General features: G+C 49.3%; 2 protein-coding genes across 4 annotated transcripts in view; one reads left to right on the forward strand and one right to left on the reverse strand.

Moving 5' to 3' along the window:
* DBF4B (DBF4B-CDC7 kinase regulatory subunit) lies at positions 1-11,186 on the reverse strand (the record flags this gene model as incomplete). The annotated part of the gene is given in 13 exon segments (XM_080369434.1): positions 1-636; positions 640-954; positions 958-1,933; positions 2,521-2,630; positions 3,329-3,455; positions 3,697-3,813; positions 4,663-4,705; positions 6,678-6,714; positions 7,294-7,364; positions 8,299-8,368; positions 8,992-9,042; positions 10,166-10,357; positions 10,902-11,186. Coding segments are annotated over 13 exon segments (2,484 nt in total), but the record flags the coding sequence as incomplete, so codon positions are not given.
* Positions 11,162-20,444, forward strand: part of CCDC43 (coiled-coil domain containing 43) — a 10,289-nt gene continuing 1,006 nt past the window's right edge. Inside the window, exons 1-5 of one of the 3 annotated variants that reach the window (XR_013924572.1) lie at positions 11,162-11,558; positions 15,848-15,935; positions 17,953-18,088; positions 18,759-18,817; positions 19,939-20,219. Coding sequence is in view for 2 of the 3 variants with exons in the window: in XM_080369797.1 (XP_080225923.1) it covers positions 11,355-11,558; positions 15,848-15,935; positions 17,953-18,088; positions 18,759-18,817; positions 19,939-20,126 (675 nt within the window). In the remaining variant the exon portion in view is untranslated. Of the gene's footprint in view, positions 11,559-15,847; positions 15,936-17,952; positions 18,089-18,758; positions 18,818-19,938; positions 20,288-20,444 lie in introns of those variants that run through there. The other 2 variants (XM_080369797.1, XM_080369798.1) reach the window with 2 other exon arrangements.

The following is a 20,444-nucleotide window of genomic DNA, read 5'->3' on the forward strand; positions in this document are numbered from 1 at the left end:
TAGGAGCTCATCTTCCATTTTATTTCAAAGTTTGTTAAAAAAAACCCCAAACAATTTAGTACCAGTTACAAACATCCATCCAACAAAACCCCAAACCACGTGGACATGAATAACACAGACCTCACCCCCACGGCCCTCCTCTGCTATGTCTTTGCACCTCTGAGAACTGGGTGAGGGGAAGAGCAGGCCATGCTCTCAGTCTGGAAGGGCAAAGAGCATATTCCTGCTGAAGAGGTATTTCCAGAGAGACCGTCCAGTCAGCAGCCCAGCGAGGAGCTAAAGGAAGCCACCAGCTCTAAACATTGCCAGCAGAGAGGAGGGAAGATTCCAGCCAAAGATGCTGAACCCACCGTACCCCCCGTCAGCTCCCAACGGGAGAGCTGCCCGGGTTTGTCCGCAGTGTCCGGAGCCCACCCCCTGCAGAGAGTCCTCGCTCCAGCTTTCAGCTGTGCCTCCTGGCCCTGACAGGGAGGGGGGCTTGGTAAATCCCTTTCCAGCCATTTCACAGCTCCCGCTAAGGGGCCAGAGAACAGCCAGGAGGTGGTTTCAGTTAGTCCAGCTGCCGAAAAAGGACTGAAATACAGGGACAGAGGCTCCTTTGGTCTCTGCGCAGCGGTTCCAGTCCTCTTTGCCTGCTCAGGCAAGCTCTGACTTCTGCTTCAGGACTGAGTGGAGCTGAGACTTGTACCCACTGTCCCTCACATTGATATGCATCCTTTGGAGCAAGTCCCTGTCCACAGACTGAATCCTGCTGTCCTGGACACCCGTCAGTGTGGAGAGCAGCTGGACATCCCAGTCTGCCTCAGAAGAACTTTTGCTGAAGTGGTGATCAGCCCCTGCATTATGTAGAAAAGGCTGAAGGGATCCAGGGCATGGAACCTGCTCTTTGCTGTAGCCTGGGAGGTCAGGTGGTTCATGTGCTATTTTTTCTGCTGCTCTGACACAGAGCAAGCATCAACATCTGGCTTCAGCCACAGGCAGTTTTGGGGAGGTTAACCAGCCAGTAGGACACCTGGTCTTGTTCATTGTGTTCTCCAGATCAGGACTATTCACATTTCTGCGTGCGTTTTCATTCTTCCCTCTGAGCCGCTTCCCTTGGGAATTCACGTTCACTCTGCTCCAGCCATGCTTGCCGACAGTGCTGGCTGCAGCAGCCTCTGTGGGATCAAAACCCACAGACACAGCTTCAAGGGAACCTGGCCACAATGCAGGGTCCCCAGGGCTCTCGCACAGGCACAGGTCCAAACCAAGGGAGCTACGAGCTCTGCTGGAGAGCTTTGTGCTGAGAGGCAAGCTGCCAGCCTCCATCACACTGGGTAAGCCTGGCTCTGACATCTGTCCTGCACCCTGTCCACCCGTCCCACCAACCACTGGGTTTGTCTGCTTACATGGAGAGAGGCCACCACCCTGCTCCAGCCTGGGCTTCTTTCCCATCTGGGTGCTCTGCCTAGAGGAAAGCTGGCGTTTCCTGGAGACAGGCAGCGCTTGTGGGAGATGGCCAACAGATTCATGCACTCGCTGTTCCTGAGGTTCAGATGAAGAAGCAATTGCCTCTCCAACAGGAGTGGCTGCTACGAGAGTCCCCCAGGCCAGGTCAGGGGCCAAGCCCAAATCTATATCCTGCACCACAGGCTGCTCTGCAGAGCCACACGCAGCACAGACCCCTCGGGCGAGTCCTGCTCCAACAGGCAGCCCCACAGAGCAGTTCCTTGACAAACCCTCTCCTTCTCTGGGAACACTGGCCCTGTCCCTAGGCAGGCAAGGGGAACATCCCTCAGTCTTCAGGCCACGTTCCATGTCAATTAACAGTTCCACAGCACCCTGCTCGGGCTGCTCCCTTTCATTTCCCAGCTCTGCTGTCAGCATCTCAATTCCTCCAGTAACCTGTGCTTCAGGCACTAAGCATTCATCTGTCAGGTAGGACCAAGGCACCCTGAGAAGAACCATCAGTTAATGCTCACTCTAGGCCTAGCAACACCCCCCCTCCCCCCGCCCCAGTGAGACAAAGTGTTTTCTGCAGCGCAGGGTGTTTGAAGTCCTTGCTCAGGAGGCAGTAAGAAATTTTAGACCGGTGAGGCTCAGCAAACAGTGATACTGCTGCTGGCAGAGAAGGCAGGCAGCACAAGGGATCTCTTGGCCTTCTCAACAGCCCCGGGCACAGGCACATGAGTGCTACAGAGCAGTGGGGTTCGCATCAGGCACGGGGACAGAAGAGATGGGCTTAGTTGCCCTTTCTAGTTTAAGGGACACTAGAAGTGCACGGAGAGTTTCCTGAAGCAGGGAAGCCACAGAAACACGAGATACCCCACGGCTTGTCTAAACTTTGCTTGGCAGGTTCCAGGTGTGCCCTGCAGTCAGCTGCAGCCCTCTGCTCCCTGCTGCCCAATTCCCTGGCACAGGGCACAAGCTAGGGAGAAGCACCATGGCAGCGTGGGGACCCAGACCCTGCTCCTGCGAGCATGCCACATGGCACCACGCTGCTTTTCAGCTCCAGGAATTATCAGATTCACAAAGACTTACTTGGCTGACTGTTCCACAAAGTTGTTAGTGAGCTGCGAGATTACATGATCCACAGGGGTGTACTGCGAGTCGTCCAGTGCAAACCGCTTGTGCTGGGGGCTCTGGAGATGCTGGAAGGTGGCAGAAGCCTTTTTAGCAACACTTAGCCTTTCACAGGAGGGAAATCTGCAGCTAGAGCTGGTTCCCACAGCCTAACAGACAAGAGGGCAAACAGCCTTTTCACCAGATAGGTTGTTTGGGAACAGATTTGGGAAACACAGGCAATGCTGTTACCCCCAGTAGCTTACAGTGAGCATTCTGTTCCCATAGACACCTGCTGATGAGGAGGTTGTGTCTCTATCTAACAACAGCCTACAGCTCTCCCCAGCAGCTAGTAAAAACGCTGACTCCAAATCGGCACTGTCTGTCACAAAAGGCTGGGCTCTGCAAGCCACATCTTCCACAAGACAAAAATCCTCTTCCCACCTTTTTAATCACCCTGTGGCCCCGTGACTGCTGTGGAATGGGCTTCCCACCTTACAGATTAGGTAACAGGATGATCCTCGAGGCTCTCCTAGCCCCAGAGATGTGCATGGCATGCTCTAACCTTCAAAACCATTGTCTGCCCAGACCAGGAGGTCAGAGCACAGATATATCATGGCTTTCATCTACGAGCTGATCTGTCTAGGTACCGTAAGGGCTGTACATACAGCAATCTGCCTTCCTTCCAAAAGGAGTCAGTACTGAAAACAGGCATGACGTGATTAATGATGCTGCGGAGTGGCCCCCATAACTTTTGCAAGGAAACAGGTCCCAGGGGAACCTTTACCTTCTGCAGCTCTTCAAATGTCTCTTGGCAGCACTCACAAAATCCTTTCTTTTTCTTTGGCACAGTGGCCGGTGTGGACTGGGGGCTCTTCTCCCCTTCGCTGCGCATGGGACAGCCTTCCACACCCCTGCAAGGTAACAGTAAAGATCTTCCCTGCCCTCACTTGACAGCATCAGCAGGTGCTCAGCTGCCTGCATAAGGGCCAGGGAGGCCGTGCTGCCTTTGAGCAACAGCTGTTTGACCCAGAACAGGGCTCCTTTTGCCCCTGTCCAGAAGACAAGTAGTTCTCTAGATCCCAGGAACCAGCAAGGTCAGCAGTTGGCAGGACAGTCAGGTTAAAAGCTTGCACAGAAGGAGCTACAACCTACCTGGCTCTGCAAGAATTGGAGAGGCTTTTCAGAGTCTCAAATGGGCTGGAGCTTTTGTATGCTAGGAAGTTCAGGTCAGGAAAGCTTTTGAACTGTTGATAGAAGGGCCGGAATTGCCTGAAAGTAGCAGATCAGGACATCAAACTTCTGGCAATGATAGTGTGGTTAGAGAACTGTCCCTCCCCCAGAGGAGCTCGAGGTGCCATCTCACTTATGATGAGATACTGCCCATTGCTGTCCCAGAGGTTTTCCATTTCTGACTGGAAGTACTAAACCTGATCCTCAGTAACCACTGATGGGGGGGGGGGCATGTTTTGGACAGAAGGAAGGTTTGCCTTCTCAGCAAAAAACCCACCTTTTGCCCCCAAGACATGGTAGCAGCCACCAGTGCAGCACTTTCAGCTACACAGCAGCACAGAAAGATTTTGGTTCCCAGACCACATCTCCCTTCATGCTTTATTGCGTGCAGCACGTGAAACCTAACGTTTGACTTTGCAGGCGACTTAAATGTTGCCTTCAGAATAATTAATTGGCACTCTGGATACTGTTAGGGTTACAGAGTTGTTAGAAACACCACATATATCAGATCCCCTTGTGCTGAATGCTGTAATCAAGTTACAGGCCCTGACCTCATGTGTTTCAATCTCTTTCCTCAGTTCAGAGGGCTCAAGCAGATTAAGTGACCTGCTCAGGATCACAAATGGAACCCAAGCAAGGAAGTAAACTGTTGTCAAGTCTCATCTAACACCTTCCCCTCCCCCAACATACGAGCCACCTAGACTGTTTCTCTAAACTCCATTTGCCTCCCTCTATGAGGGTGTCAGCTTCCCAGTGTGTAACAGGGTCTTCAAAGCAGCCACAGTCTGCCTTGTGGCCAGAATATTCACTGCAAATAAAACTAGTAAAGGATTCCCTCCCTGGGAGCCCCTGAGGTTAAGGTATGATATTTAGGAAGACCTCATTTACCTGCTCTGGTCTTCAACCTTCAGAAAAGGGGGCTTCAATTTTCCTGCTAGAAAGCAAGCTTGTTAGAAGTTGCCCTGGCCAAATTCCCCTACTTATTCATTCATTCCCCAACAGAACTGGGCTACAGAACCAAGCTCATCAGTACTTCTGACACCTGTGAATCCCAAAATGATGGCCAAGTGTAGCCAAAACAGCTCTTTGAGTAACCTACAACAGCCCTCGCCTCCAGAGTATTCAGTAGGGTGACCAAACCCTAGAGGCAGCCCAACCATGGACTGTTTCCACCTTTGAAAGAACATCCAGCTAAGCCTCTTGCATCCTTAACGTCTACTCAGTCTTACCAGCCAGCAGCCTCACCCCAAGCCTCCAATTCTGACTCAAATCCTAAGAACTGTCACACATCCTTCAATGCAACGTGCCGCTCATAAGAAAGACTGCAGCAGCAGTTGCACAAGCACAGGGCTCCCTATCAACCCTTCCAGCACCTTTTTTTCTCCATTTACCTTTACACAACAGCTTGGAGTTCAGAATGGCTTAGCCCAGGACGGTTAAGTCAAAGCAGTAAGAGCTGCTGGAGACAAACCAACATGCTGCATAGCCAAGCCTGGCATGAGAACACTACTAAAAAACAGCATCTGGCCTTCGCTTGGTCCCTGAGGAGGGCAAGCAGCAGCTATGCTTCCCACAGAGGCATAATATATGTTAAGGGAGCAGAAGAAAGTCTCAGAAGTGCATTCAGGGAAAAGGTTTTCAGAGCCAGGCTTGGAGAAGAGGCTACCACGTCCTTCCTGTCTCACAGGTATGTTCAGCTCACAAGTGATAACATTACACTCAGCCTGGAAATCTGCGTACAGGTCCAGTTAAGAAACAAACAAACATCAAGGTATTCCCACAGGGCATCTGCCTGACACTGAAACCAAACCTCTTAATGCCTCTTACTGCCTCTGCAGGGTGAGGTGTTTTGTTTTCTTGCGATCCTGGCACTCAATGCTATTTTCTTCAAAGAAATTTTAACCTCAACCTCCAGAAAGGCTGATTCCATTTGTCCTCGCCAGTTAGCTGCTCAAGCCTCATCCTGAGCTTGCATCAAATGTGCTGTTACGTCGCTAAAGTAGCTATTTAAGTACAGGATCAATTTTTCCATGTAAATGCTGCCAAATGCTTAGCACTTCTGAAAGCAAGGCCATGTGTAGGGCCCTAGATGAAACTCAGACTGGTGCACAGGTCCTGAGCTCTTATGGCAGAGTGCTGAACAGTGACAAATGGTTCAGCTGTTACCACAAGTCCCCAGGCAGGGTTCAGAGTGTGCCACACAAAGAGCTCTGAGCTTGCAGCAGATTATCTGCCTTATCCGACAGCTTTTCGAGCCTTTTTTTCTACCACCTTTCCCCCCAAACTGGGAAACGATCTTTCAAGTGTCACACACACAATCCAGGCTGAAGTCTGCTCCGAGGTATTACTGAGCGTTCACTCTCCGACAAGCAGTCAAACAAGTCACAAATTAACTTACGTCACTGGTGCCAATCTTGGTACCACAATTTGCTCTTGTCTAATTGCAGATGAGAATCTGTTTCCCCCCACTCCTGCTTTGGAAGTGTTATCCCTAGATTGGTGTCTCAGCAGTACATTTCAGCCTAACAGAAGTGAGTGGGTTGTGAGGAACATGCTCTCCTCTGTAGGATGCATTATTCTTTGAAACTTCAGCCAGTGGATTCGACATGCAGTGCCAGCAGCACAGTTCTCAGGTGCCTCAGGATTCTGGGAGCTGCGCTATAAAGGGTTTATGGGATTTTAAAAAACATTGTCTGAAACCAAATGCATAATATCCTCAGCTGTATTGGCAGCCTGCAACTAGACTCGGACAAGGAGTTACAAAACCCATTCAAGAGAAATTGCCTTAACAGTTGGCATCTTTTGGGTTGCTGAAGTTTCAGACAGATTTTCAAATTCTGAATGAGGCTTCTTCAAGCAGCTCTGCATCTAAGTGTAAATAGGAGCACAACTTTCAGGCCTACCTTTGTGAATTTTTGATGCAGATGCAAGGCATTTTGCCTAAAAGAAAAAGTGACATATTTAGTATGGGAGCCAGCACAGGCAGAACTGTAATTACTGATCCCAGAGCAGCAGAGCAAGATTGCAGCAGTCTCACCCACCACTTCAGAGCTCCTACATCACAGACTATCACCTCCCCCTGATATTTTGCCTCCCAAGTTACCTAGAATTAGTATAAATACGATGTACAGGCTGCCACTCTCTGATCTTATGCCCTACCTTTTCACTGACCATCCAATGCACTAAAAAGAAATCCTTCAAAAAGCCAGTGTACTTGCTCCATATGATTTGTTTTACCCTTAGTCCCATACAAGTCAAAATCTGTATCAGTTGTGCTACAGATGTTGATAACAGCTGCCCCATTCTCACCTGGTTTTACCCCCTCTTTATAAAAGGAAAAATTCTTTTCATTTTGTCATCTCCATCAATAAACAGAAGCACCAGATTGCTCAGTGTTGCATGAAAACCTAGGAGATCCCCCCACTTACTAGTCCATTAGCACTAGAGGCGCTAAAAGGGTTGCTTAGAGCTACCGAGGAATCCCGAGCACCTCAAATTGGCTGGAGCTCAATCTGTTACCTCTGTCTTCTGGCATTGTTTCCTTACTCCCGAGATGGCACGCAGCAGCTGTTGAGCATATGACAACATTTCTGCACAGGAGAGATGTCAAAGAGCCATAGCTCAACAAGAGATGGTGAGCTGTTTCCCCTCCACCAACTGCAGCTACCTCCACTCACCCGCACCAGGGAAAAGCCCACAGCGCCTAAGCCCACCATCACCTGGCAGAGCATCGCCACTACATGGTTAATTTGCCCAAGAAGCAGCCAAGGAGTGCTTTGAGGGATGGCGTCCAGTTTTGCTCTTTAGCACAGCCAAAGGCTGGCTTTATGTCTCTGCAGAAATGAGATGCTGTTAGGAACTTTGCAGCATGCAGACCAGACCCTGACATTTGCAAGCCCTGACAGGCTTGCCACACCACTGCGGCTCAGCAGAGCTGGCTGCTTAGGAACACGTACGAGCTGTGGCTGCCTCCATCATGCACCCAGACAAGCTCAGCCACAGCTGTGTGCCACTGTCACTGGACGCTAAGGAACCTTTTACTCCAGACCTAATATTAGTATCAGAGTTTCACCATCTGTCTTTCCTGTCATCCCCTTCCCATTCATCACTGAGACAGGAAGTGCCTTCCAGCATAGGCCCTCAAACATCAGCACTTCCTAATTAAAAACAACCAGATCCTGCCATTATCATGATCTGTGCTTCCCAGTCAATTAGCAAAAATGGTCTTTTTGGAACAAATCAATGCACTGATCAAGCTATTAACATTTTATAATCTTACAGCTTCAGCATATTACAACATACTCAGTGCTTGCTACTGTAAATGCAACAGTAGCCGGTTCTATATATACAAGTTAATCTGGTTTTTGAAGGGCGGACCTAGGTAGCCATGGCCAGGATGGCATCAGCCAAGTACTGAATATTGCTTGCAATTTCTTCCTTCTGCCATACCACGCTGGCCTACATTGCTTCTGCTCCACCCGTCTCAAAAATCACTAATTACCAACAGCTTACAGGGAAGGATACCATCCACGTGCAAGATCCAGACTCCCCACATGCGAGCGTTGGCGAGGATACTGCTGCCACTGCAGGTGTCCTGTACAGAGAGGTTTGGCAAGGTACAGCTCAAAGCAGAGACGGCTGTGTGAGCACATGCAGCTCTAAATCTAGTTTAGAGAGATTTTCCTGTTGCTCAGTTGCATAGCTGTTATTAAAATCAGGGCACAGCTGAAAAGGTTTGAACTCATGCTTTATCTATCCCAAATTAACAGTAGCCTCTAGGTCAATTTTTTAATTCCTGCTATAGCATAAGCTTCTAAGTGGGCACTGAGATTCTTTTGGCCGCTTTTACTACCAGTGAAAGGATCGCAGGGGAACCTTTTCCCCAGCTGTATGGCTTTAGTTCTTTCTAGGCTAAAAATTCATTTAACAACAGGTCTTGTGTTAATAATTCTCTTGTGTTGAGCACCCAGATACCTGGGGCAGGCCTTAGAAGTACTAACATGGATGCATGACATGCCTGCATGAAGAACAGTGACCAGGAGCACTGCACAATATTCTGCAGGCCACAAGTAACTGCTTTGTACCTTCACCAGCCCAAGAACCTGCTTCCTTCAGCAGGGCCGGGGCTCTAGCGAAGTGGCTGGCACTGGTTCCGCACTGCTCAGCAGTACTTTGAATATACCCAGCTAGAGAAAAGTCCATCCACATGGTGCTCACCTGATTCTTCATGGCCTTCTGCAGCAGCTCCTTTCCCCTGCTGATCGGTGCCTGCAGAAAAAGAAGCAAAGTACTACGTTAAAGCAAAAATCTACCAGGCAGTGGCAAGCTGAGGACAGTGTGGCTGTCCAGTAAGAGTGATTTCTAGTGATACCTGGTCTCTGCTGGGGACAAGAAGCTGACCAAGACTTTATCTCAAAGACAGCAGCATCTCCAGGGAGTGCAAACTGCAGAGGTGCCCATTAGATCTACACTAAGCAGCCGTTCAGGCAAGGCTTGGCTTCTATTGAACAGCAGTGAATACCCCAGAGCCAAGAGGAAGCAGCAGCTTAGCTCAGAAATTCTACCTGCCACATCCCAGCTGCTGGCAGGGGTTAGGAACATTCTTGCTAGTCCTTCCTGGGAACAAAGTCTTATTTGCAAGCCAGTGATTTCAGCAAATAGGTTAAATTCTTTGTAAGGCAAGCGGATAGTGCTGTGAGCAAGGGCAGGGGAACAAACATCATGAGTGATTGAGTGAAACCCCTGGCATCAGCTCAGGCTTTCCACCTGCAGGTGGTCAGGATCCAGCTAGTAGAAGTGCCCACAGCCTAGACTGGGGTAGTAGGCTCTCCCCAGTCACAGCTTCCAGCAGACACCAGCGTTCAACACAGGATGTTAAGAGTTTTGGCCACAAGCACCACTGACCAGAAAGCCCACCTCTGGCAGGGCGAATAGGAGATAGAGAAATCCATTCTTGCAAGCTGCCCTCGTAGATCTTCTCCCAAGTTACAGTGGCCTTGCCCTGCCTGTGTCTGGGAGCACGCATCCAAAGCCTGCAACAGCTTTATCTTGTCTACATTTCTCTGCTTTTCCAGACACATTTCTGCAGTGGGACGATTCCCCATTCTGCTGGGAAGCCAGCCAAGCCCTCCATCTCCTCTGCCATTTGAGCAGATATGCTGGTTTACCAGCTCAAAGCTGTGGCACACACATTTGAATGGACAATGATACACAAACACAAGGAACATGGGTACAGATACGGACAGCCAGACCAGGCGGGAAAAGAAAGCCCTAAACACACAACATATTCGCTCAGAGCAGGAACAAATTTACCTTCCAACACTTCTCTGGTTCTACTTTACAGATCCCTTCGGCCAAACTTTGAGGTAGCCTAAACCTTTATAGCTCTTACAGTGTCTGGTGGCTTCTGGTGAGGTCTGGTACGGTTCCCTTTGGAGGCAGAAGGCGCTGGGCTCATGGCTTTTGCATCTTCTGAAGTTACGCTGCTCCACTTCTCAGTCCAAGTCCTGGCTTTGTCTTGTTTAGCTTCTTTATTGCTGGAAACTACATAGTTGACTTCTTTGCTTAGGAAGCTTTCAGTCACCTGCAGCAAGAGACAAACCAGAGCAGCTCTGAAACTGTTCAACTCTTTAGCAGGACTGTTGCAGCTCAGAAGAACTACTGCCTTTGGCTTAAGGCCACACACACTTAAGGGGCTGCTGAAAGTACTCATCTCTACAAACAGTTCCTTCTTCCATTCCTTACTGCTGTCTCCCAAAAAGAGATCCTATGATGTACTGACAGCGTACGACCTAGAGATACACTGCAAATAGTCCCCAGCACCTTCGGATTGAGACTTCCATGACTCTTGTCTACCATTATCTACTTCTCAAGCGTTTCAGGAAAAAAAAAAAAACACAAGAAAAAAAACCCCCACAATAGCTGAGAAAAAGACCCTGGACATCATGCACCAGCATGGAAAAGCTCTATTCACCAGAGAACAGAACACATTTCAGCAAAATACAGTAGCAAGCGAAGAGGTGGGACAAGCAGCTCCACACAGAACAGGGCAGTAGGTAACTTGAAAGCCCTCAGGATCTCGGGCCTGGGGCCGCGGTGAGGGTGTGGGGGGTGTCCCGGCCGCTCACCCCGCCGAGGTGCCCGATGACCTCCGCCAGCTCCCGTGCGCTCCGCCCGCTCGGCAGGTCGAGGTAGAAGGACTTTCCGCGGAGAGGCCGGGGGGCGGCTGAGCCCACCACGGCGCCCTCACAGCGCCGCGCCGCCGCCCTTGAAACTCCCGCCCCGCCCCGCCCCGCCCCGCCCCTGACGGCGGCCGCGCAGGGACACGCCGCTTTCCGCGCAACCGCCGCGGCGCCTCCGCCGCTCCTGCGGGGAAGGAGTGGGGTGCTCAGGGTAGCGTGGCCCAGCCGCGGCTATCGCTGAGCCGCTCTCCTCAGACACCGCTGGGCTGAGCCCCTCGATCACAGCCGCTCGCCCGCCGGCGCCGCCACAAGTTTGTCCTTCGTGGCCACCGCCGCGCCCCCCGCCGCGCTCCCCGGTGGCGGCCGCGGGCGCACGCGCGGTGGCGGCGGCGCTCCAAGATGGCGGCGCCCGGCGAGGAGGCGGCGGGCTTTGCGGCCTGGCTGGCGGCGCGGTTGGAGGCGCTGGGCCTCGACCGCGCCGTTTACGGTGCTTATATCCAGGGGCTGCTCCGCGAAGAGGAGAGCGACGAGGAGCGGCTGGAGGCGCTGTGCGGCGTCCTGGCTGCCTGCCTGGTGAGGGCCGGGCGGGAGGAGCCTCCCGGGGTGAGGGGCTGGGTCCGGCCGGTGCTGCCGCCCGGTCGGCGCTGCTGAGCTTTCCGCTTCCCCGCCGGGACCCCCCATCCCCAGGAGGCGACGGGCGGCCGCGCCCTCGTTGGGCCCGGAGCCCCCGTGGGGCACCGGCGGCGGGGGGCAGGCGGGCGTAGCTCCCCTGAAGCCCTGGGGCCGATAACCACCTTCCCCAGGGGCTCTCGGCACCTCTGGGGGTCTTTTGGGGCCCTTCGGGTGTCCAGAGTTTATTTGGGATTTTTTTGTTTGTTGGGGTGAGCGTTTGTGCCAGTTTTGAGGCTGATTGGAAACTTTGGCAGCCGCTGTGGAGCGTGGCTGTTGGTGTAAAGGAAGAAAAGGGTCCTGGATTATTTCTGCGGAGGGCACAGGGTTTAGCTGGGGAGGAAGGTGGCTTTTTGGTAGTGCCCAAGTGCGGTTTAAAACATGATGTTTCACAACAAGTGCTTTGGAGCGGCTCAACGATAGCTGTGTTAGGTTGTCAGCGTTCCTCCAGCAGACCTTGGCCCGCATGTTTTGCTGTGTGTGCTCTTCCCGAGCTCTGGAGGTACGTAGCCGGGGCTGTGCTATGTTCTGATGTTTCCCCTTTTCTCTTTGTCTCCCTCCTCTTGCACTGCTGCCTGATTTGAGAACTGGTGCAGGGTTTTCATGTTCATTGACTCCTGGGCTGTCGTTATCCCGTACGTGTTGCACCGCAGCCCGGTTCGTTCTCTTCGTTTTCTTCTTTGTGACACTGTCACAGCTGACCCTTGCTTTGTTTGCAATTTCAAGCTCAGTTTGATTTTTCTGCGCTTCTTGAAAAATGTTTCTGTCTCTTGAACCTCAGACTTTTTAATTACTTTTTTTTTAGTCGGTGCATTTTTTTTATTATTTATTTGTAGACTGTGCTTACTTCTGTATTAAAAGATTGTTTCAAAAGTCATTTGGTTAATTTGGGGCCTTTCTTGCCAAGTCTTTTGTCTTTGTTCTATACACAAACTCCGGGTAATTTTTTGTTTGTTTTTGACAACCCTCATGAGGAAAAATTCCAGTCAACATCTGCAGTCGTGCCCATGGCGCCTCATGCATGACAACATCATGCATTAGTTCCCCGAGTTTATTCAGATGTAACCATTTCAAATCTAGAAACTTAGAACTGAGATCTATTTCTGTTCAGTTCTCTTTAAACCAGACAGAATCCATCTCACTTTACTAACCTCTAAACCAACACAATTTCTGTTTTGTTTGGGGAACACTAGATGAAAATATTTGGTAGTTGCACCCTCAGCTCTCTGGTAATGTTTGCGTTTATATGTGGGGAGCGAGTCTCCGAGGGACACAGAGGTCAGTGCTCTGCTAGAGGTCTCCGTCCAGACTGCAGTGAGACTGAAGGGCCCGCGCTGCGTGGCAGAACTTCTCTTTGCTTCCTTCTGTGACAGTTTAGTTTTGCCCAGGCTGCCCCATCATTCGTGTTTCACAGATGTTTCATTTGCGTCCGTTCGCACGCTGTCATCTTCATCTTTCGTTTCTTCATTTCTCCACCTCCAAGGCTGTTTTTTCACCATTTCTGGGATTGCTGGAGCGTCTCACTTTTGGGTTCTCCCCTCATAGGCCTGCCTCCAGCGATACACAAATACCCGATTTGTTTCTTATTGCTCAAACCCTCATTAGAAGGTTGCTCAGGTCTGTGCCATCATTGTTAGTCTTCTGCTGTTGATTTTCCATCCCACTTGCTGCCATTTCTTTATCATCATTTGCCTGATTTTTCTTCCTCCCACACACTGAAACCAGGTGCTCAGGCAATATGTCTTTCCCAGCCTTCACTCCTGGCTTAATATTAAGTTGCTTATTATTTTGCCAGCCTTAATTCCAGTGGGCTAGTATTCCCTGTACCTGGGCGAGCCCATCCATCAAGGACTATCCTTTTACTATGAGTGTTTCTGGCATTTAAAAACCTTCATGTCTTCTGTGTCCTTGAACTGTGCTGACCTTTGTTACCTTTTTGTGACTTACTGTGTGTCTGAGGTCTGGAAGGGTCCCTGTCACTTGGCATGGTGTTTCTGTGCACGTTGTCCTCATTGCTGGTCTGCTCATCCAGTAGGTGTTCCTGCGTGGATCTCAGTGTCATCTCCCAGTGGGAGCAGGGTCACTGGGTTCTCCCAGTCCTAAACCACCCATTCTTATACCCGATCTTAGCAGATTAGGCATCGTCTTGTCCTCTGGATCTGTTCTCATTAAAGGCACGTTGAATTCTTCAATGGAGTCTGATATCCGTGGGAGTCGTAAACCCTTCATCCTTCTGCTCTTTCTCTGTTTGCACGTCACCTCCTCTCACAGCCTCCAGTGTCCCACGTGTTTGTCCTTACAGCATCACCTACCCAGCCCAGGGACCTTGTTCTGTTGCGTGTGCGGCCCCAAACTGTGCCCATGGGCTCGGTGCTCGGCCACTTTGTGTGATGGCTGCGTGCTGGTTCTCCTGCCACCTGCCTGTGCAGAATTTTGTGCTTAGCGGTGGTAGGCTTGCTGTGGGAGGACTTTATTCTGAGTTACTGTTTCTACTTGTATTGGAGCAAAAGGTGGAGAGATTTTTGTGTATATTTTAATCTCCTGGTCTGTCCCATTGTTGTGGAGAATTCAACTTTTTTTTGCTGTCCCTCGTGCAGGTGAGCTTTGCTGTGCTGGATGAGTAATGTTTTCAGTGGCAGCCTGTCTTGGAACTTGAAGGTGTTTTTTTTTAGGTACCTAGTGCACAATTTTTGAAGATGAGGATCATGAACTTGGTGGGAAGCCTGTGTGCAAGGGTTTGGTGTGTTCATCTTTGAAATGCCAATTACTGCACACCTGGCTGTGAAAGGTGAGGGGAAAGAGACAGACGGTAGAGGAACAGATATTCCTGCACACCTATATAAGAAATTTTCTAGGCAGTTTGTCAGGTTTTCTGCCTCTCACAGCTGCCTTTTGGCATAGGCAGGTTATTGGGTTTGTGTGGCCAGATTTTGGTAGTGGGGGCTAAAGGGGTGGCTTCTGTAGTTGCCAGAAGCTTTCCCCATGCCCGATGGAGCCAATGCCAGCCAGCTCCAAGATGGACCCACTGGCCAAGGCTGAGCCCATCAGCGACGGTGGTAGCGCCTCTGGGATAACGGATTTAAGGGGGGGGGGAACCCTGCAGAGCAACAGCCAGAGAGAGCAGCGAGAACCTGTGGGAGAGACAATTCTGTGGCCCCCCAGGTCAGTGCAGGAGGAGGCAGGAGGGGCTCCAGGTGCCGGAGCAGGGATTCTCCGTAACTCTTCAAAACATGTTTCTTTTTTATCAGGATCGTGTTTCTTGCCTGGATTGAGCTTCCCTAACCTGAACTCACATATTGGGCAATTCCTGCAGAAATGCTGTGACCGTTTGCGCCGACATGTGGTACAGTAGGGTGTTGCCTGTCTGCTGCTGGAGCTTGATGTTGATCAGTCCCGCGAGAAGCTGTGCTTGGGCACGGGGAGAGAGCTAGGCATGGTGGAGCTCCACAAGCGAAGATCTGGTGATGGGAATACCATCCTGTTGCTGGTTAGGTGTGTTTCCTTTCTCCTTGCAGCTTAGTCTTCCTCAGTAGTGAACAACAGCGTGGGTGCATTCCGCTGCCACCTCTAGATGTGTTTGATGCTCCAGGCAGGTCAATGGAGACAAGAATATCCCTGCTGGTGGGAGGAGATGGTCTGTCAGTACCACTAAAGTGGCTTCAGCTCTGTGCTGGCCCTGACCCATGTGCTGTGCAGTCTAATTTATTGGCTTGGAGGTGGCCTTTGCATAGCTTCTCCGCAGCCTTGCTCAAGAAGAGAGATGATGCTGGGCAGTAGGTTTCTAGAGCAAAGATACTCTGATTGCCTTTCGCCGGTGTTTGTAGGGCTGTTGCACCTAGAGAGGCAGCTGCTGTGAAACCAGCGTATGTTGTTAGAGCTGTCATGTGGGAAGTAAACTGCCGCAGTGATGCGGCCTCTCCTGGCGTGGTGCAGGGCTGTTGGATCGCAGCCTTGACACCTCCTGTTTGCACAGCGGGTCAAGGCGTTCCCTAGTCCTGAGCTGTGTCAACAAGTAAGTGTGTTGCATAATCTGTGTTGTCCTGGGTTAACCAAAGTCCCATGTGTGCGTTTAACGAGTGGATTTTGTGTGAAAAGCTGTAATGATTGAACTTACTGTTGGGTGTTCAGATTCTTTGCAGCTGGTACTTTTTGTATCTGATTCATGTTTGTTTAAAGCAAACCAACTATATTCCAAGGCTGAGAAGTCTCTTTTCCCTTACTAGGAAGAAGATCTCTTAAACGATGTTTGCAGGGAAGTAGTCGAGAAGTGGTCTGAATCTCAGATTGTTGACGCCAAAGAGAAAAAAGAAGGTAGTGTCGCTGCTCGGTGTGCCTTTCTCCTGGTATGAGTACTTTGCAGGGCCTTACCAAGATGAGAACTGTGTGTTCATCCTGTTAGGAGTTAAAACCAATGCTGCCACTATGGTCGCTGATCTGACTTGCTTCTCATTGCCATTGCTGTTATTTACTGTTTTGTCTTGAAATATGAAATGAGGATAAGTAGTTTCACTTCTGGCTGTCCCTAGCATTCTGCTGCTTTTAGGTTCATAATCCTGAAGAGGAAAACCCCCCTTTTTTTTTCCCTGTAAGGATTTTTTCAGTGTCCTTTCACAAAACCCCTAGGGCTTTCTCTCCGTTCAACACTAACAATGTAATGATGGCAGCTGGAACTGTGGTGGTAGATGCAGTTATGGCATAAAATGCCTTGCTACTTCAGTATGTGCTGGTTTGGAGAGCAGGTTTTTTTATACAACTGCACCTGTGGAGAGTTGCACTGTTCCTTCTGCTGCTGCTCACCCCAGCACACATCAGGGAAGCATCCTTAATTTCCTCATTCAAAATCTTCTCTTAAAACTGTCCTTTTTTTTCCATAAACACGTGTAGCAGGGGAAGCTCTGTGAGGCTGCTGCTGCTATACTAATGCTGCTCCTTTCCCAGTCATGTATATAGTCCCAGCGTTTCTTTGTACCCTCCCTGAATTCATCCCTTGTCTTCAGTTGTTGGCTTGGGAGTGAGGACCTCAGTCTTGGTCTTGTTCCTTGCGGGAGGCTTGTTCTGGTCATTGAGCAGAGGTCTGGAGTACAACGAAGTCATATGCTGGAAAGATTTTGCTGGTTTAAGCATACTGCACGGTTCAATTAGTAACTGTCCAATGGCAGGGACCTAACTGTAGCCCATGACAATGTAACAGCCCTTTTGGCTAAATCCTGCTTTTTGTTTGCTTTGCGGTTTTTTGTTGGTTCTGGTTGCAATCAGAATATTGTCACTGGCTGATGATGTTCTAGAAATAGTCCTCCAAGTGAGCCCCTGTCATGAGGCCTGTATTCATATAGCGCTTTTCTGGTCTAAACCTCAGCATTTCACAAACATCTCTCATCTCCTTCTCATAGATGAGGTGGCTGAACTATGCAGCAGTTCAGTGGCTTTCCCTGAAAATCTGCTGAAACCTGTCCTTGGCCTAACGTTGCCTTTGGGTGGGGACAGGGAAAAGTTACGCTATTCTGTGCATTAAATAAAATAAAATTCCTCTTCTGGGGACAAGTGGTTGGAATTGCTGGAGCTGCTACTGGACTCCTCTTGCTCATATTGTTGGTTACCTGTTACTTGTCACAGAAAGAAGGTAGCAGTATGTGTCTAGGTTGTTGCAAATGCAAGAATTTAAATATTTCACTGTGGTTCCATTAAAGGGTAAATCTCCAAAGAAGTCAATATCTACTTAGAATAACAGAATGCTGAGGATAAGTTATTAAACTAAAAAAAAAAATAATAACATGGTGTCAAAACCCAAATGTCACTTCAAGAAACGGGCAGCAGGACTTTAGTGTTGAAAGGTAAATCAGCTGTTTGTTTCCCTCTGTAGGCAGGAAAGAGAGAGCATTAAACCCATCAGTCACTGAGTTTTCAGAGTTTCTGTTTGATGTGGTTTAAAGTATGTAGCTAAATAAATATATTTAGCTTCTCATAACCAGAAGAGAAATGCAATTTGGAGTAAAATGGATTTTCGTTAGCCAAGTCTTACTGATTGCTGAGTTCTCCAAAACAGCCAGCTCGCGCGCTCTCTGTGTTGACAGCATCGCCAGTGACCTTGTGAGAGGGCTTGTGGGAGGAGGGTGGGGGCTATTTTTGGGTGAGACTTCTCCCTTTAGCTCGGTGCATTTGCCCCCAGCGACAGCTGCCTCCCTGCAGACAGGACACAGCGTGTGACAGTAGGACAGTGCCCTTTGGGGACTGATGATGTAGGAAGCAGCTGCATGTGGCATCTGTCAGCTGGGACTTCGCTGCCATGTCTGCAGGGACTGACTGATGCTCTGACTCTTCTCCTTGCCAGACGATATCCAAGCCATTGCCAGCATGATGGAGAAGCAGGCCAAGATTGTGGTGAAGCCAAAGGAGGTCTCCCAGGAGGAGAAGCAGAGGAAAGCTGCCCTCCTGGCCCAGTATGCCAACGTGACGGACGAGGAGGAATATCCTTTTCCTGACCTAGTTGACACTCGGTGCTTTGAAGGACAATGTTTATTAAAAATCTAAAACAACGCCTTTCCAGCTTTGCAGTGTCGAGTGGGGAGAATTGGGGAATTTTTTCAATCTTCTTTCTCCATGATAAAATAACTTACATGGAAAAAAAATGGAAGCTCCTAGTTTGTGGAGAGCCACCAGCAGACGCTCCTTTGAGGATGTTTCTCTGCCGTTTCCATGCTCCCCATCCACACGTGCTTGGCTGGGTGAGGTTTGCCCAGTCCAGGTGTGTTGCAGAAGAGTGAATCAACTCCGGGTAACTCTGTGTGTGGTAGTTAATGTATTGAATTTATCTCTTGCTTTCTGATGAGAAATCTGCTGCAAAAATCCTTTTTAAGAGAGAGTATGTGGAGAGTGGGGGAGTTTAAAAACTCTTCGCAGTGCTGAAGAGCAGTTCTTCCTTGAAGAGCAGAGTTGAACAGGGGGGAACTGCAGCTGGCCCTCCAGCAGCAGGAGGGAGCTGAACGTGGGGGTTTCTGCTTGCCCCGTCTTTGTCTGGGTGAGCATGTAGCTGCTTCCTTGTGGCTTGATAAAGTTATTTGATGTGTTTTGAGTTACATGTGACTGTATAGAGGCACAAGTTCATTACTGATGCTCATATTTCCTTAATTCTCTCACTGGTGAGGATGAACAGGATGGATCGATTGCGACAGCTGTAAATATTGCATCAGAAAAATGTATCCTTTGAATTCTCAGTCACCCAGGCTTTTTGGAAGGAGGGCAGCTTCCATGGTGAGTTTCCTGTCCTTCCTTATCTGTGTTGATACTCCCTGTTTCTTTAGCCTTTTCATTTTTCTTTTCATGTAGCCTGACCTTGCTTGTAATCAGAGTTAAAGGTCTGTCTGCCCCATGTGCACAGCTGAGATCGATCCTGCCATGCTCTTATCTCTCCTCTATTCCCTCCTTCCCTGTTCCACCCTCTGAAGCTTGACGGAACATGCCTATTAGTAAGGATAATTCTCCCAGAATATCAGCGTAGTGTTAACTGGTGTCCAGAGAGGTAAATCATGTCAGGATTTATTAAAAGTGCACCAGAAACTGTGAAACTCATAAGGCTGTGGTGCAGCTGAACTTCAGTGGTGAATAAAACACAGGATACTTGGTCCTTGTTCAACACGGTAATTTGGGATGTTCCTTGAGCTCACCAGCTGTCAGGTTTAAGATGGAAGCAGATTTTACCACATAAATAAAAAGTCAAACCTAAATTATTCGTGCCCCTACATTATTGATATTTAGGAGGAAGAGGCAGCAGAGGAGACGCCCACTTGCTTTTCCTAATGCTCCTCCCAAAGGATTTGCCACTGATTGCTGTGGGAGGGAGGACATGAGACCGTGACGATGTGTACACATATGTACGTGTGCATATATGTAAAGACATACATGTCGTACACAGCTGTAGAGAAGCCACTTGAGGAAGCTGTACCATATGTTATTTTTCTTCCTCTTAGGTTTGTAGAGCTTTTACATATTTTTTTCTGTATCAGTCTTAAGAACCTGTAGGCAAATTGATTTCTTGTAGGAAAAAATCCCTTTCTAGGGAGCGTGCATTTACTCTGCCTGACTTTTCTATTTCAAAAAACGAGCAGAGGTTCCTTTTTCTTTCTCCATTCCTCATTCCCAAATTCCTTACCTGCTTGGTGAGGAAGCAGAAGTGGGAGTCAGAAGGTAAAGGGGGAGGGAGGAGAAACCAGCCCACATGCTAAAGCCACGGTCTAGTTTAGAGCTCCAAAATACAGCTGCAGAGCGGAAAGCTGTGCGGCTTCAGCCAGAGCATTGTCTGCCCTTAACATGCTGCCAGCGCTGTTCCGAAACACAAATGTGGAGGATGTTTTGAATGCCAGGAAGCTGGAACGGGAGCTGCTGCGAGATGAATTCCAGAAGAAAAAAGAGCAAGATAAGCTCCAGCGAGAGAAGGATAAGCTAGCCAAGCAGGAGCGGAAGGAAAAGGAGAAGAAAAGGACACAAAAAGGCGAGCGGAAACGATAGCTGGGGTTTTCCAGTTGGACTCTCCAGGGATAAAATTAATTACGAATATGGTGTGTGTTTTAAAAAGCAGCAGAAATTCTGGGCACGTGGCTGGTGAGTGGTTTTTTGGAAGCGTTTCCTTACCCCCCCCTTTTTCCTTTTTTTTTTTTTTTTTTTTTTTTTTTTTTAACATAGCAGAAAAGAAATATCAAGCACCTCTTAAACTCAGTGTGCCATGTGCTTGTGGTGTCAAATGTCCCAGTCGGTTATTGTGGCCAATGTCCGTACCAAAGAATGGTGAAGTGACTATGTCTGTGTTTTTAAATTGATCGATTTCTA

This window comes from Falco punctatus, assembly GCF_963210335.1.
Source record: "Falco punctatus genome assembly, chromosome: 19".
In the NCBI taxonomy this organism is placed as follows: Eukaryota; Metazoa; Chordata; class Aves; order Falconiformes; family Falconidae; genus Falco; species Falco punctatus.